The 15,726-nt window shown below is 42.8% G+C and overlaps 2 protein-coding genes across 3 annotated transcripts in view; one reads left to right on the top strand and one right to left on the bottom strand.

Annotated features, from left to right (window-relative positions):
* The window catches only part of Nbr1 (NBR1 autophagy cargo receptor), a 28,038-nt gene extending 18,475 nt beyond the window's left edge, over positions 1-9,563 (bottom strand). Inside the window, exons 1-5 of one of the 2 annotated variants that reach the window (XM_032914457.1) lie at positions 8,976-9,563; positions 5,360-5,426; positions 4,974-5,090; positions 1,975-2,037; positions 1,131-1,149 (exon numbers count right to left, since the gene is read on the bottom strand). In XM_032914457.1, coding sequence (XP_032770348.1) covers positions 1,131-1,149; positions 1,975-2,037; positions 4,974-5,075 — 184 coding nt within the window. In that variant the 5' untranslated portion in view covers positions 5,076-5,090; positions 5,360-5,426; positions 8,976-9,563. Of the gene's footprint in view, positions 1-1,130; positions 1,150-1,974; positions 2,038-4,973; positions 5,091-5,359; positions 5,427-8,975 lie in introns of those variants that run through there. The other variant, XM_032914458.1, reaches the window with a different exon arrangement.
* A 71-nt stretch (positions 9,564-9,634) lies between these two features.
* The window catches only part of Brca1 (BRCA1 DNA repair associated), a 60,286-nt gene continuing 54,194 nt past the window's right edge, over positions 9,635-15,726 (top strand). The window contains exons 1-3 of the mRNA XM_032914456.1: positions 9,635-9,741; positions 9,854-10,160; positions 12,467-12,565. Coding sequence (XP_032770347.1) covers positions 10,141-10,160; positions 12,467-12,565 — 119 coding nt within the window. The 5' untranslated portion in view covers positions 9,635-9,741; positions 9,854-10,140. The remainder of the gene's footprint in view (positions 9,742-9,853; positions 10,161-12,466; positions 12,566-15,726) is intronic.

Genomic DNA, 15,726 nt, shown 5'->3' with positions numbered 1-15,726 from the left:
TGATGCAGGAAGATGGCAAACCATGACGGGGTGGGGCCTTGCAGTGATCTACCTGTTTGGGGGCCTCAAAAACTCCTGTACACAACTCTGCTCTGCAAGGAAGTGCAACAGACTCACGGCTTCCACCGGGCTGGCTTTGGGGAGATTATACTTTGATCTCTTGTTGGCGCCCACCTGGTGTGGCATCTCCTCTGAAGGATCGCGATCCAGAGCTGAGAACAGCTAATACAAAGACTCTTCCTCTTCAGTCCCTCTGTGCTGCTCTAGCCTTCGAAGTAAAAAATACCAACCCAAACCCCCTAACTATGCTTTGTGAAGCCCAAGATTCGGATAAGTTCCTGGACTATGTGAAGACTATCATTTTACCTGGTTCACAGAAGGTTGTAGGGACAACAATATGGACTACAACCAAGTATCTGACAAACAGGGTCATGACTTGTCTAAGCATTGATAGTCACACATACGCCAGGTCAAAAGCATGCAGCACCAGCAGAATGAGTTGTGTGTGACAACTAGATGTGAACCATTTTCAGAAGATCAGCATCCTAAGTATCATGTTGGTTAAGACCTGCCCTTATGATCCATACACATGTACTGTTTTCTATTAAAAACACGGGCATACAATAAACGTCCCCTGTGAGGCTGGGGACGTAGCTGAGCTGGTAGGGTGCTTGCCTAGAAAGCACCAGGCACTAAGTCTGATTCTCAGTATTGCATACAGTGGGGTGGAGGCCCAAGCCTGTAATCCAGTACTCAGAAGGTAGAGGCAGAAGAATCATGTTGTTCAAGGTTATCTTAGGAGTAGAAGTAAGCCGGAGATACCCTGAGATAACCTGAGAGTCTGCCACAAGAAGAAAAAAGAATCTCCCACAAAACTAAAGCCACAGGTACAGCATCGGTTTACATTATACCAAATTCTACTCTAAAATGTGTGCTAGGGCAAAACAGGATTTAAATGGAAACACCTCAATGGGCAGAGTAATTTGTTTTGAAACAGGGTTTCACTACGTAGTCCAGATTGCCTTTAAACCAAGGATCCTCCTGCCTCAGCCTCCTCAGTACTGGACTTAAAGATTGCCATGTGAGGCAAATTTTAAGTAAAGCTAACAGGATTTTTCTCAGGAACTTACCTTGACTATTGATGGATATCTATGAAGAGAAAAAAGCAACAGTGAATTCTAAGTCTCATCACCCGAGCATTTTGTTAACTAGGACCAGTCAGTCTCATGGCAAACTCCCAGGTCAGGTGGTCAGCATTCCTACTACTGCTTAAATAGCGTGCTCTGTTTTATCTCAGTGGCATTAACATGTAGCATAACGTAGGCCTAGGAGCACGGATCTGGGGCCCCTACTTCATTACTTTTGTGCCTTTGGGCAGGATTCCTGCCCTCAGAGCTTCTGCTTCCTTATGGCAAAGTGAAGAGGATGTCGTACCTGACGACAGTAGTGCTAGTCTAATGCACTCTGACCACTTCCTAAAGCTTCATCATCGTCATCAACTAAATGACGGCCTAGCTATAGTTAGGTTCTTCCTCTAATATCCTTCATGTTACTTTCCCATTTCTCAACTCCAGTTCAGATGCCAAGAGTTTTTGTTGTTGTTGCTGTTTTGAGACAAGGTTTCTCTGGCTGTCCTAGAACTTGCTCTGTAGACCAGGCTGGCCTCAGAGATCCGCGTGTCTCTGTCTCCCCACCCACAGTCTTCATGAAGTACGCAACTATCAAATACATTTAAACTATGAGGCAAGTGCGATAAAACTATTATGAGCTTTTTTCTTTCTTTTGTTCCCCCTGCCTCTACGGCTCTCTGAGACAGTTTTTTGTTCTAAATTCCAAGTTGGCTTAAACTTCCCAAGTACTGGAAAGACAGGTGTGAGGCATTAAACTGGCCTTTATTCTGAACTTTTAAGCTCCGTACCACTCTGGAAAGATCCCTGTTCTACATATCTAATAACGGGTTCACAGATACTTTACCTCCTCATTTTCCTCATCCAGGTATTTTATTTGGATAGTATTCAGATCAAATGAAACTTTTACCTGTAAATCAAACAATTGGTTCAGTGTATCTCACTATATAAGATTAAACATTTTAACTTTCTTTTATTGATTATGAACTTTCCAAACATTAACATGTATTAGCAGTAATGGTGGAGCTGGGAAGAATGCTGCCTAAGCCAAGAGTAGTGTGGTAGAACTTGTGGACCTTTCCAAGACCACAGCTCTTGCAGCCTGCAGATAGCAGCCCATAATCTCCAACTTACATATCGAGGCAAAGCCTCCTGAACCCAGAGCTCACCAATTTGGCTAGTCTAGTTGGCAAATTTGCTTCCAGGATGCCCTTTATGGGCTTCCTAATAACAACCTTACATTTGTATGGGTGCTGGGAATCCAAATGCTGGTGCTCACATCTTTATGGCAAGGGCTTAACCCAAGGAGCCCTCTCCTTGGCCCTTATGTTCACTCTTCTGTGATGCTGGGGATTCAATGCGGAGCTTTGTGGATGCTAACTGAGCCCTTCACTAAGGTACACACACCTTAAAGTAGTTTTAAAAAACAACTACAAGCAGACTAAGAGAAAACATCTGCAAGTGGTAATAGATACAGGGGTAATACTTCTAACACACACACAAAATCACGAAAACCGACAGTAGGAGGAGTAATCTAGTGGCCCAATGCACATCTTTAGGCTTTTACTCCAAGCATGCAGGACACAGAGGCAGGTGGATGTCTGTGTTTTTGAGGCCAGCCTGGTCTACATAATAAGTTCCAGAACAGAGAGATTTACAAAAAAAAAAAAACAACCAAAAATTTTAACAGATTAACTTAAGTAAATACGTGTACAAAATTTACAAGAGGAAAGAGAATGCCTAATATAAAAACATATTCAACTTAACCACTGCCAAACAATGTAAACAAAGAAACATGATACATTAGGATGGTAAACAAAAAAAAAATTTTTTTTTTTGAGACATGGTTGTTTCTCTGTTTAACAGCTCTGGCTGTCCTGGAACTCAGAGACCTACCTGTCTCTGCCTCCCAAGTACTGGGACTAGAGGTGTACACTACTACTTGGTGTGAACATTTTTGAAGCTGTAATGTTCAATGTTGTCAAAGATTTAGGGCAAGGAATGAAGCTCAGTGGCAGAACACTCGTCTAGCATGTGGAAGGCCCAACATTTGACCTCCAGAACCACAAAATAAAAAAAACAAAAAAAACCCAAACAACCTTCAAGGCTGTAAGTCATTTTTCTGTTTACCGTTATAATCATTCTGTGAAACAGTTGGCAGCTACCTATTAAAATGTTTTTGATTTTATGTGTTTGGGTGTTTTGCCTATGCATCACAGGAATGCCTGCTGCCTGCACAGGAAAGAAGAAGATGGCTGAGGTTCTGGGCTCGTGAGCTGCCACATGGATGCTAGAAATCAAACTGGTCCTCTGGAAGAGCTGCCCCTGTTCTTAACCACAGGACCCCAGCCCCTATCTATCACAATTTAAAGTCAGGCTAATGAAATGGCTTAAGTAGTAAAGTGCTTGTTGTACACAAGCCTACTAACCTGAGGTTGAACCTCAGAACTCACATAAAGGTGGAAGGAACACCTCCCTAACCCCCACACACCCCACACCACCTTTGGATAAAGTCTACTCTATAGAACCAATGTAAGTTATCCATACTGAGCTATAGGTCCTGTCTATTTTATAATGAGAAAAGAAAGAAAACCTGGGTGGGGAAATCAGTAAGTAATGGTTACATCCACAGTGTTCGGCAATACTAACAACACCGAGGACTCACAGCTTTCAAAGACTGAACTTTGCTGTGTGTGCTGATGAGGAACAATTTACTGTTGGGCAAGGAAAGCAAGATGCAGAACACTGTTTCTGTATGACCCTACCAGCTAACTGCACAGACGTGGAAATGTGTGTGGGTAAGTTCCTCGGGCTGTTTTCTCTGGTTACTTACATGCAGGATAGGAGTTTGTAGACAGATATTCTCTCCTTACATGTTAAGACTGTTTCATGCCTTATAATGGGCATGTAATACACTTTTATAATTTAAAAATTTCCAATAGAAGAAAAGGGCAGGCTGTCCGCTCACCCAACTGCTACAGAAAGGAAGGTATCTGCTGCTCACATCATTTAAGGAGTGCACTGCTTGCTCAACAGCCACCTGCCTGGGGCAGCATGGAGAGAAATTGTTGGAAGGCAGGGAACTCGACTGTAACATACTGGTTTTTCTCTAAAATTTCCTTCCTCCTAAAGCTACCCACATAGATTACCAGGTAAAAACATATTTGTAACCAAAAATGGTTACATTAAACACAGATGTCCAAGTAGTAAAACATTGACCATGGCAAGCCCACAAAACTGGAAGAGTACAAAGGGCAAACCAAGATGAAAAAAACTATTACCAAATCAGGGAACAGAGGCGCTGCTGTGTGAGCACCCAAGGGAGTTTGTGCTTTGCTTTTTGCCAGTTCCAGGACAGCCAACCTCTGACCCAGCAATAAAGCAACTGGCAGGTCTTGCAAAACACAAGTCACATCCTCGTCAGGTAACGAACAGCAGCAGTGTGTCTCCTCTCCAGCCAGACAACACCCCCACGGCTTTGCTGTTGGGAGGACAGCCTAATTTATCCCTCAGAATGTTTCCAAATCTTAATTCACTGAAAATATAATTTTACGTCATACAGTAGAGAGAGAACCAACTCCCAAAACTGTCCCAGACTTTTGCTCTCAAAAAAAAAAAAAAATATATATATATATATATATATAATATATATATATATTTAAAGATGTTTAAAGGAACATAGTTGTTTCTTCCCTTTGTCCTGGCACATATCCTCTACACATACTGAATTCCTGTAAAAACAATTTTCCAAGGTCCAGAAATGGATGAAATAAATTGCTCAAAATAGCTATATTTTGAAAAAATATCTGTTTAAACCACTGAGAAACAGAACAAAGTGGTACTTACCATAGCTTCAACATCAGCCCAAGTTGTATTTTCTGGATCCGAAACCAGAAAGCTTTGAGTTTCATTTTTAAAAGTCACATTTAGAGTAACCTGTGGTTCCATGCTGTCTGGCTGGAGCTGAGAGGATGGGTAGATGAAAGGAAGAGGAAGGGATTAAAAACCCACACAGAGACATCAGCTCTGATCTGTAAATTAGACTTGGGAGATCATAGCGAATGAGAGAAACAATGTCCCTAGGGTGACATTACTACCTAGCAGTGTGTTTTATAACAAATCTCAGTTACACAGAATTTTATTTTCAGAAGTAATGCTCAAACTATTGCCATAAAGATTTGTACTGTTACAGTCACACTTACATAGAGAGAAAAGCTGAGGTGAGCACACACCTGTAGTCCCAGTTACTCAGGAAGTTGCAGCAGGATGGTAGCAGGAGTCCAAGAGTTCTAGGTCAGCCTAGGAAACATTGAGATCTTGTCTTTAGGATTAAAGAGGAGAGGTGTGGGGAGGGGATAAATGTCTGAAAAGAGTTTAAATTCTGTTCACGTCTATAAAAACTCCTTTAACATGTCTTGGGTCTCTGAGATTTTCACTGCCTATGTCAGTGCTTGGATAGTTAAGCATCTCTAGCATAAGCCAGCATGGTGGATTAACATGGACAAGGGCTCTTCCTTGGGGGGTGGGGGGACGACAGGAAGGGAATCTCCAATTTTAGGCAATGAGAACAAAATAGCCTGGGCTATAGAATGAACACTTGTCTCCAGAAAATAAGCAAGCAAGCAAACACCAAAACAAAACAAAATAAAACAAGAACAACAAATCTTTCACAATTACAGGAAAATTTAAAGCTATACAAAAATGAAGAAAGTAACATAATGGGTTCTTTTGGACCTATCAGCTAGCTTCCAAAATATCCAACTGCGAGCTAATTCTGTTATCCAGTATTCCTTCCTTTCAAGGGTGTGTGTGTGTGTGTGTGTGTGTGTGTGTGTGTGTGTGTGTGTGTGTGTGTGTTGCTGCAAATAGAATACAGATGTTTGGATGCTAGGGAATCGCTCTACCACTGAGCTACAACCTTGCCCCATGACAATTTCTCTCTCGACAAAATATTCATCCTTTCACTCATAAATATGTGTAAAATGAGAAAAAAAATATAAAATCCACCATTATCATGCCTAAGAAGCTGTTGATTCCTTAATCAACTACCTACTATTAAAGTCTTTGATTTTTTTTTTAAGAAATATTTATATATAAGTACACTGTAGCTGTCTTCAGAGACACCAGAAGAGGGCATCAGATCCCATTACAGATGGTTGTGAGCCACAATGTTTATGTGGTTGCCAGGAATTGAACTCAGGACCTCTGGAAGAGCAGTCAGTGCTCTTAACCACTGAGCCCATCTGTTTGATTTTAATGAAGGACTTTGCTTACTGATGAGCTGTGACTTTAGGGGGAAAGATAGTTTAAGTTGTTTAAAGCTACAAGTAAACTCATTGACCCCCCCCCCACCGCAAATGTTACCACCTCTTAAAATATTCAGCACATCTTCACTCTGCATCTAGAAAGGCCAGATTCTGTTCCACATACAAGAGGCAAACAAGATTAAGTCCTAGACTTTTCTAATGTCACAGGAAGTGAGGCCATGGGACGGGAAGACTTGGGTTCCAGATACAGTTCCACCACAAGACTAGTTGTGGAATCTAATAAAATTATGGTCTAGGAGATTGGGATTAAGGTGGAACCAGTCAGTCTAAGTATGTGCAAAGCTGTGGGGTCAATTTCTAGCGCCACAAAGTGAGTAAATTCCTTGAAATAGTGTCCAAAGATGCAAACTATTATCAACAGAAACAATTCTTCAATTCCTCTTTTTTTTTTTTTTTTCTCGGAGCTGGGGACCGAACCCAAGGCCTTGCGCTTGCTAGGCAAGCGCTCTACCACTGAGCCAAATCCCCAACCCCCTCTTTAATCCCTTAAGATAGTTTCTATTTTATTTTTTTACTAATTTTTTTAAAAAGATTTATTTATTTATCATATACAAGTACACTGTAGCTGTCTTCAGATACACCAGAAGAGGGCATCAGATCCCATTACAGATGGTTGTGAGTCACCATGTGGTTGCTGGGAATTGAACTCATGACCTCTGGAAGAGTAGTCGGGTGCTCTTAACCGCTGAGCCATCTCTCCAGCCCCCTATTTTTTACTAAATTTTTGAAGGAGACATAATCTCACTCTGCAGCCCATGCTGGCTTGGAAACTGCTATAGATTTGCCTGCTTCTGCCTCCGGAGTATTTTTTTTTTTTCTTTTTTTCGGAGCTGGAGACCGAACCCAGGGCCTTGCGCTTGCTAGGCAAGTGCTCTACCACTGAGCTAAATTCCCAACCCCGGGAGTATTGTACTATGGATACCACTGTCATTTTAAGAATCTTGTAGGGCTGGAGAGATGGCTCAGCAGTTAAGGGCACTACCTTCTCCCCCAACAGACCCAGTTCAATTCCCAGCATCCATGTAGCAGCTTACAGCTGTCTGTGATTCCAATCCAGGGGATCTAACACTCTCCTATAGACATACAAACAGGTAAAACACTGATGCTCTAAAAATAAATAAAGTATTAAAACACAAGAACGTTGCATTCTTTTTTTTTTCCCCCCCGGAGCTGGGGACCGAACCCAGGGCCTTGCGCTTGCTAGGCAAGTGTTCTACCGCTGAGCTAAATTCCTAACCCCAGAACGTTGCATTCTTAATTCTGACTATTTTATATACTCAATTATTCTTTTTCCTCCATTACTTGTCTTTATCTAGAGTTAACTTCACTGCCAAATTAATGCTAATCTCTAGTACCAAACCTGTTGACATCCAGCATTCATTTACCTTACATGCAATTCTTCCTGAGCTTTAAAATTTAGGCAGACTCTCATCAATTCCCCCCAGCATATTGGAGTTTGTTTTTTTATTTTTTATTTTTAAATCAGAAAAACAAAGTGACCCAGTTTGCTAAACATAAAAGTTCTGAAACACACTTTCCAACCTCAAGAAATACTCTTCCACTCTTTTCTATCTGGAAGGAAACTAATCTTCCCCGTTCTGAAATTACACAAGTGGGAATTAGTTTCCATACTTTGGAGTTCAACCAGCTGCTCTGTCAATGGGAGAAAACAGGAAGTAGGAGGATCTAGTTTAGCTGGCTAGTATACAGGTCTTCATAAAGGGCTTACGTGTGAAAATCCTTTCAGCCACAGCATTAATCTTGTACTTGTGAAAATATCAAAAGTACAGTTAACCATAGCTATACCTGAGGTTTACACTCCAGCAGTCATTTAGCTGGGCCTAAGCCTGCACTTTCCTAAGTGGCATTGTAAACTCATGTCTTATTGACTCACGTTCATGTGGCCAAAGTCAGCGTTTCCTCATGTGATTTTTTTTTCAACCCCGACAAATAATTTTAATAAAGCCAACCTGGGAATCTGAACTTCATTTTCTTTACCAGAAGCCGGCACAAGCAACCTAGGCTTGAAAATGTGTGATCCTTTCAGATCACCTTTCAGTGGGTGTTTGACATAACGGGAAAAACGACGCCTTTTAGACTCAGAAGGTCCTAGATCAAGATATCTTCCTTCAATAGAGCCTCAAAAATAGGAAAGGGTTAGAATGAGGAAGATGTGGGTCCTTTCTTGTCGCAGACTTAATCCTAGTATTCCAGTAATCGTTTTCCCGTAACTCCATGTCCCCAGGACAGTGTCACCATCATTGAAGCCCTCTTTTTGTTTACGGGGAATCTAGACCTTCTCTCAGCAGAAAGCGGCCTTTCTAAGCCATGAACTTTCTCCCTCAGGCAGTATCCACCCCCCACTATCGATGACAACCTAAGCGACTCCCTCATTTGGTCACCGAAAAGACTGGCTGCCCCTGAACACGGAAAAAGTCAGTCCTCTTTGCAAGATTTTTCCCTTGAACTTCCCCGAGCACCGCGAGTCCCTACTTCTAGGTAACAGTAGTGTCTTCCTTACCAGCTTTCCGCCCACGGGGGGCGCTTGCCAGTGGCCAGTGCAAGGATCGTTCGCGGCCAGCTCGGCTGCTATCCCTGCGGGGTGAATCTAACATGGCGGACAGAGACCGGGCCTAGTCCCATGTTTCCCGGAGTTTTCCACAAGATGATTGGCTCTGTCTATTTGCCCCTCAAAATCACCACTCTATCGATTGGTCAATGCTGCGTTGGCAAGGGCGGGACAGAAGCTCTCTGAACCGCACAACAATAACAAACACCCAGGCCGAGAGGCGGAACTAGTACGCAGATGTCAGCTGGTTGGATTTCCCTTTCCCAAGCCGATTGGCCACCCTCTGCTTTTTCCAGGTCACTGACATTGGTTGACTAGTTACCCGAGAATCGCGGGGCTGGACGGGAATTGTAGTCTTCCTGGAACTTGCAGCTCCTTTTAGCCTATTTTTGGTGCGCAAACCACGAACGCAAAATGCTGCGATGCATACCAGCCAAGTGACATAACCGCGAGAAGGTCTCTGTTGTATCGACTGGGTTACTGTGGTAATCGTGCCTGCTCCCGGCGTGGGAAGCTCCTTTTCCGTAAGACTACAGTTTCCAAGGGATGCTGTGGAGACGGCCTTTCCTTCCGCAATGCATGCTGGAATTGGTAGTTCTTCCACAATCCTCTATTTACCGAAACTGGAGACTTCCATGGTAGGAATGCTGAGGGAGGGGATAAGGCCTCGTCTTGCAACTGCTTTGGGCACTACCTTGCGCTCATATTCCGGCCTCAGGTAGCGATTCCGACCCTTTGTACAGAATTACTGTGACGTAATAGGCAGGGGTAGATGCGAAGGGGCTGCCTAATAGAAAACTGAAAATTCTTTCTCTTCCGTCTCTTTCTAGTGACGACATACAGGAAGACTAGGTAGCCAATCCCGAGCCCAGAAAGAGTTTCAGCGCCCCACGCCTCAACTCGCTCCTCCTCTCCCTTCCGCTGACGTGTCTAGATCTCTTGTTCCGAAAGGCTAGCACTAGGCGCCAAGCGGCCGGTTTCCTTGGCGACGAAGAGCGCGGGAATTTCAGATAGATTGTAATTGCGGCTGCGCGGTGGCCGCTGGTGCAACTCGAAGACCTATCTCCTTCCCGGGGGGACTTCTCCGGCATTTAGGCCTCGGCGTTTGGAAGCACGGATGTTTTTCTCGGAAGAAAGGAACAGAGACGGTACCTCGGAATACTTTTAGGAAAGGTGGGAAGCTGCAGGTGGAGACGGGTGTTTACTGATTAGGAAAACGCCTGGAGCGGAACCAAGGTTCCAAGACTTGGAACAGGACTCCTGGGAAGGGTGCAGTTTGTGCATTCCCAGGGGCAGCTGTGAGGAAGACGGCAATGGATGTGTGAGGGAGTCCTGGCTGTACCTTGAAGGCAGTATAAGGATGCGGGCTAGAGGATGAGGGGAAAGGCGGGCCGAAAGTGTGGCAGGGAAGAGGAAAAGACGGAGTTTGTGGAGGGAAACTGCTGAAGAACTAGACCCATGTACATTTCGCAGAAGGCGCTAGAAGTTCATAAAGGAATGGCAATATTAATGAATGCTGTTGGCAGAGAAGTGTTTAAAGAGTCTTGAGGTTAAGTGCCTTAACAGGGAAACATCTAGAAGAGGTAGGGTGGAGAAGCTTCAGCAGTTTTTAGTGTTCGTTTTGTTGACTTTTTAAAAACATGCGAGCTTTTTTGTTTGTTTGGTTAGGGTTTTTGTTGGTGGTGGTGGTTTGGTTTTGCCTTTTGTGTAGCCTTGGCTGTCCTGGAAGTAGCTCTGTAGACCAGGCTGCCCTCAAACTCACAGAGATCCGCCTGCCTCTGCCTCCTACATGCTGGGTAGTTGATTAGGTTTGAGACAGAGTCTAGTCTCATTTATGTACCTGGCTTGGAACTGTGTATATAGAGCAGGCTAGTCTCGAACTCATCCACCTGCCCCTGTCTGTGGGGAGGAGGGGTTAAAGGTATCCACTACCATGCTCTGCTAGTTTTGGAGTTTTGGAGGCAGGGTCTTCTGTAATCAGATTGACCTTGAACTCCTTATGCTCTAGGTGACCTTGAACTCTTCATCCTCCTGCCTGTACTTCCTGACTGCTGAAAGTACAGGTTTAAACCATCGTACCCAATCGATTTGAACTATCCCAGAAAGACTTTTGAACTTCTGTGTCCAAGCCATCTTCCTCCTTCAACTTCTCCAGTCCCTGAGATTCTAGGCATGACACCCACCAATGCACCTTGCTTGATCTTGGTTTTTAAGCAAGAAAAGAAAAAGCCCAAACGCTGGAGAAGGTTCATAGATTACCGATTCTGTCTAGTGCCTCCGGCTGGAGAGATAGCTCAGCCTTTGAAGGCTAGGCTCACAACCATCCCTCTGCTATAGTTTTTCTTGGAGAAAGGGATTGACCAAAGGAAGGTTTTAGAGGTTACATATCAAAGAGTAGAGAATTGAGATTGCTGCTACAAAGAGAGCAACTGCTAAAAGTTTTATTTGTTTATTTATTGGATTTTTTGTTTGTTTTGTTTGTTTTTTGTTTTTTGAGACAGGTGTTGTCTATATAGCCCTGGCTGTCCTGAAATTCACTCTGTAGACCAGGCTGGCCTGAAACTCAGACATCGGCCTGATTTCACCTTCCCAATGTTGGGATTAAATATATGTGCCACCGACGCCTGGGGAACTTTTTTTTTTTTTTTTAAAGTTTTTTTTATTATCTTTAATTATGTATATGTGTATGCAGAGGTTCTGACCTTGATCTAGAGTTCCAGATTATCTGACATGGGTGCTGGGAACAGACACATATTTTAAACCACTGAGCCATCTCTTCAGACCCTGGTTTTCTCTTTGTTTTTGATATTGTTTTTAAAATATTTTTTAACAGTTCCATTTATTTTATATATGTGAGTACACCATCACTGTCTTCAGACACACCAGAAGAGGGCAACGGATCCTATTATAGATAGTTCTGAGCCACCATGTGGTTGCTGGGAATTGAACCTCTGGAAGAACAGTCAGTGCTCTTAACCGCTGAGCCCCTTATTTCTGTTTTTTAATGAAGATTTTTCATCAGTCAGCTCTCTGGTTGGTATAATTCTAAAGCACTCAAATTTCAATTTTTCTTATTTAGAAATGACAAGCCAGGTGCAGTAGCTTACACCTGTACTCAGAAGGCTGAGGCAGGGTGGCTGCTACAAGTTGGAGGGTAATCTGGGCTTCATAGTTCTTTCCAGACGTGTGTGGGTTGCAGAGTGAGAACTCCTCCAAAAAGCGTGGATAGGGGTGACTTACCTTCAGTAACTCCAGCACTAAGGGAGTGAAGATAGGAGGATCAGAGGTTTAAGACTAGGCATGAGTACATGCAGGTACAAAGCCAGTGCCGGTTATATGACATCTTGCCTCAGAAAGAAAAAGAAAGTTGGCAGGTAAGATAGTGTGTTTAAAAGCCTTTTAATGCAGCTTAATTACATGTGTTTTTAAATTTGTGTTTAAAGTTCACTGGAAGTGGAAGAAATGGATTTATCTGCTGTTCGAATTCAAGAAGTACAAAATGTCCTTCATGCTATGCAGAAAATCTTGGAGTGTCCAATCTGGTAAGTCAATGGAAGAGTTTACTAATCTGAGAATTTTTTATGTGACTACCTTTCCTGCAAATGAATAGAAGTGGCTTTACATAATAGAGAAAAACAATCTATTAATATTAAAATGACTTTGTGTCTTTCATCACTAAAGAGTTTTAAGAATTCAGAAAAGTAGTCTTCACTCTGCCATCCCTCCCCCTTTCCCTGCCAAAGACTGTCTTGATCTGTTCTTCCTCATGGCAGGATTCCGGCTTTTTCTCCAGCTGTAGGACCAGCCTGATCTCTTAGAATTCCTCTAGTAAAAAGCGTCAAAATAACATAATGAAAGGTTGGGGTCTGCGAGAGAGAGCATCTGTTTCGGGTGAGACTTGGGCTGAAACTGGTCTTGTAAATTTAAATGAGAACACCACCAGTCCTCAGAGCTTTTAGCAACTCTGGTGTGGAATGAGCTTTTAAATTTCCTTTTCTATGAAATAAAGAGAAGACCCATCTTTTGGTCTATTCAGGCGCTTCCACATTCCTGCTTTTGGGTGGAGGTAGAACAAATCAGCCTCAAATTTATCCTCCTGCCCAGGCTCGCCTTGAACTCAGATCCTCCTGCCTTAGCCTATTGTGTACTAGGGTTCTAGGCATACACTACCACACCTGGCTAAAAGAGTGAGTTTTGACCAGTGTTTATCTGTGTAACTCTTACCTCCAAGATAGGAAATGTTTCCATTACCCTAGAAAGTTCTCTTGTGTACGCAGGAAGTTCTTAATTTTCAGGCCTTCTAGGACCTTTGGAAATTAGTTTTTAGTGTATGATTTTGTGGTTTTTAGAATTTTTATGGGGGCTGGAAAGATGGCTCAGTGGTTAAGGGTACTGACTGCCCTTCCAGAGGTCATGAGTTCAATTCCCAGCAACCACATGGTGGCTCACAACCATCTGTAATGAGATCTGATGTCCTCTTCTGGTGTGTCTGAAGATAGCGACAGTGTACTCATATTAGAATTTTATGCACCAGGACTTAGAATATAGATCAATAGAGTGGCTTAGCTAGTACACAGGAAGCCCTAGGTTCAGTTTCCAACACTGTATAAATTGGGCCTAGCGGCAGACATCTGTAATCCCATCAGAAGGTAGAGACAGGAGGAGTAGGAATCAAGGTCATCTTTGACTGTGAGGCTAGCCTGGGATACATATGACCGTTTCTTTTTGCTTGGATGTAGAGAAACATGATGAATAGCTTTAGACTCCAAGTTCAGTTTTCAGTACCACAAAATAAAGAAATGATGAAGAAATGAATACTCCGAGAAAAGAGTCCCTGGCCTAAGGAATGTTAAAAATCCTAAGCAAGGGCTGGAGAGATGGCTCAGTGGTTAAGAGCACCGACTGTGCTTCCAGAGGTCCTGAGTTCAATTCCCAGCACCCACGTGGCAACTCACAACTGTGTAATTTCAAGACCTGACATTCTCACACAGACATACATGCAGGCAAAACACCAATACACATCAAATAAAGTAAATAAATTATTAAAAAGAAAGAAATTGGCAGTGTTGCGTCTCTTCTCCTTTGGTGCTGTGGTTATTTAGACCTGTAGCCAGGCTTTTAAGCTGTGCTTAAAATTTGCAGCCTAATCTCTGCTTCTGCCTGTGAGCCAGCATGTTCTCTCTGACTATAATCTTTTGATCGATATAATTACCTGCCTTGAAAAATCTTGGTTCTTGGGGCTTGATTTATGCGGCTCAGCATTGAAGAGTGCTTGCTTCCTGCTCATTTGAGGAAGAACAGTTCGGTTCCTGGCATTCTAATTGGGTAGTTCACAGTCATTTGTAATTCTGGACCCGGGGATCCAATGACCTCTTCTAGTCTCTGCAGGTACCTGCATGTATGTGTGTGCATACACACAGAGATGCATAAAAAGAAAAATGTTATATTTTATAAAAATAAAGAAAAATCTTAATTTATATACCACTCCTTTTTTAAAAATTTATTTATAGTCTGTTTTTCGAGACAAGGTTTCTCTGTATAGTCCTGGCCATCCTGGAACTGACTCTGTAGCCAGACTGGCATCAATTCAGAGATCCTCCTGCCTCTGCCTCCTGAGTGCTGGGATTAAAAGTGTGTGTGTGTGTGTGCGTGTGCGTGTGCGTGTGCGTGTGCGTGTGTGTGTGTCACTTTCTCACTAAGACATCTCTGAATTGCTCTGTGTAAACTTCAGCCTCCACATACTGCATACGTGTCCTTCCCTGCCTTTTCTTTTTTTCTTTTTTTCCCCTTTCCTCTGCCTTTTCTTTTCCTGCATAAAATTTTGATTTTTATTATTCTTATTTGTGTGTGTGCTCTGTGTGTAAATGCCACATGTGTGGGTGCCAGTGGAAGCCAGAGGGTATCAGATCTCTTGGGACTAGTTACAGGCTGTTGTGAGCCACTAGACATGGGTGCTGAGAACCAAACTCTGTTCTTCTGCAGGCAGCAGATGTTCTTAACCACTGAGTCGTCTCTCTAGCCCTTCTTTCTTTTTACGCAGCCTTAACTGGCCTGGAACTTGCTATATACATACACCAGTTTGTCCTGGCAGTCACAGAGAGCCACCTGCTTCTGCCCCTCGAGTGCTGGGAGAACTCTCAAGAGTGTATGAGCCAAAAAAAAAAAAATGAAAAAAAGAACGAAAAAAAAAAGAACAAGAGTGGGCTGCAGAGATGGTTCAGTGGTTAAGGGCACTGACTGCTCGTCCAGAGGTCCTGAGTTCAAATCCCAGCAACCACATGGTGGCTCACAACCATCTGTAATGGGATCCAGAGCCAAAACCTTCTTCTGGTGTGTCTGAAGACAGCTACAGTGAACACATGTGCATAAAATAAATAAATCTTTAAAAAAAAAAAAAAAAAGAACAAGAGTGTATGAGCCAAAAAAAAAAAAAAAATGAAAAAAAGAACGAAAAAAAAAGAACAAGAGTGTATGGAGCCACTTCAACCAGCCTTTTTTTTTTTTTTAAGATTTATTCATTTATTGGGGTGGGGGATTTCGCTAAGTGGTAGAGCGCTTGCCTAGGAAGGGCAAGGCCCTGGGTTCGGTCCCCAGCTCCGGAAAAAAAAAAAAAAAAAAAAAAAAAAAAAGATTTATTCATTTATTATATATAAGTACACTGTAGCTGTCTTCAGATACACAGAAGAGGGCATCGGATCTTTTT

The sequence above is a fragment of the Rattus rattus genome, chromosome 9 (assembly GCF_011064425.1).
Source record: "Rattus rattus isolate New Zealand chromosome 9, Rrattus_CSIRO_v1, whole genome shotgun sequence".
Lineage (NCBI taxonomy): Eukaryota > Metazoa > Chordata > Mammalia > Rodentia > Muridae > Rattus > Rattus rattus.
This window is presented reverse-complemented; position numbering and strand designations above follow the sequence as displayed.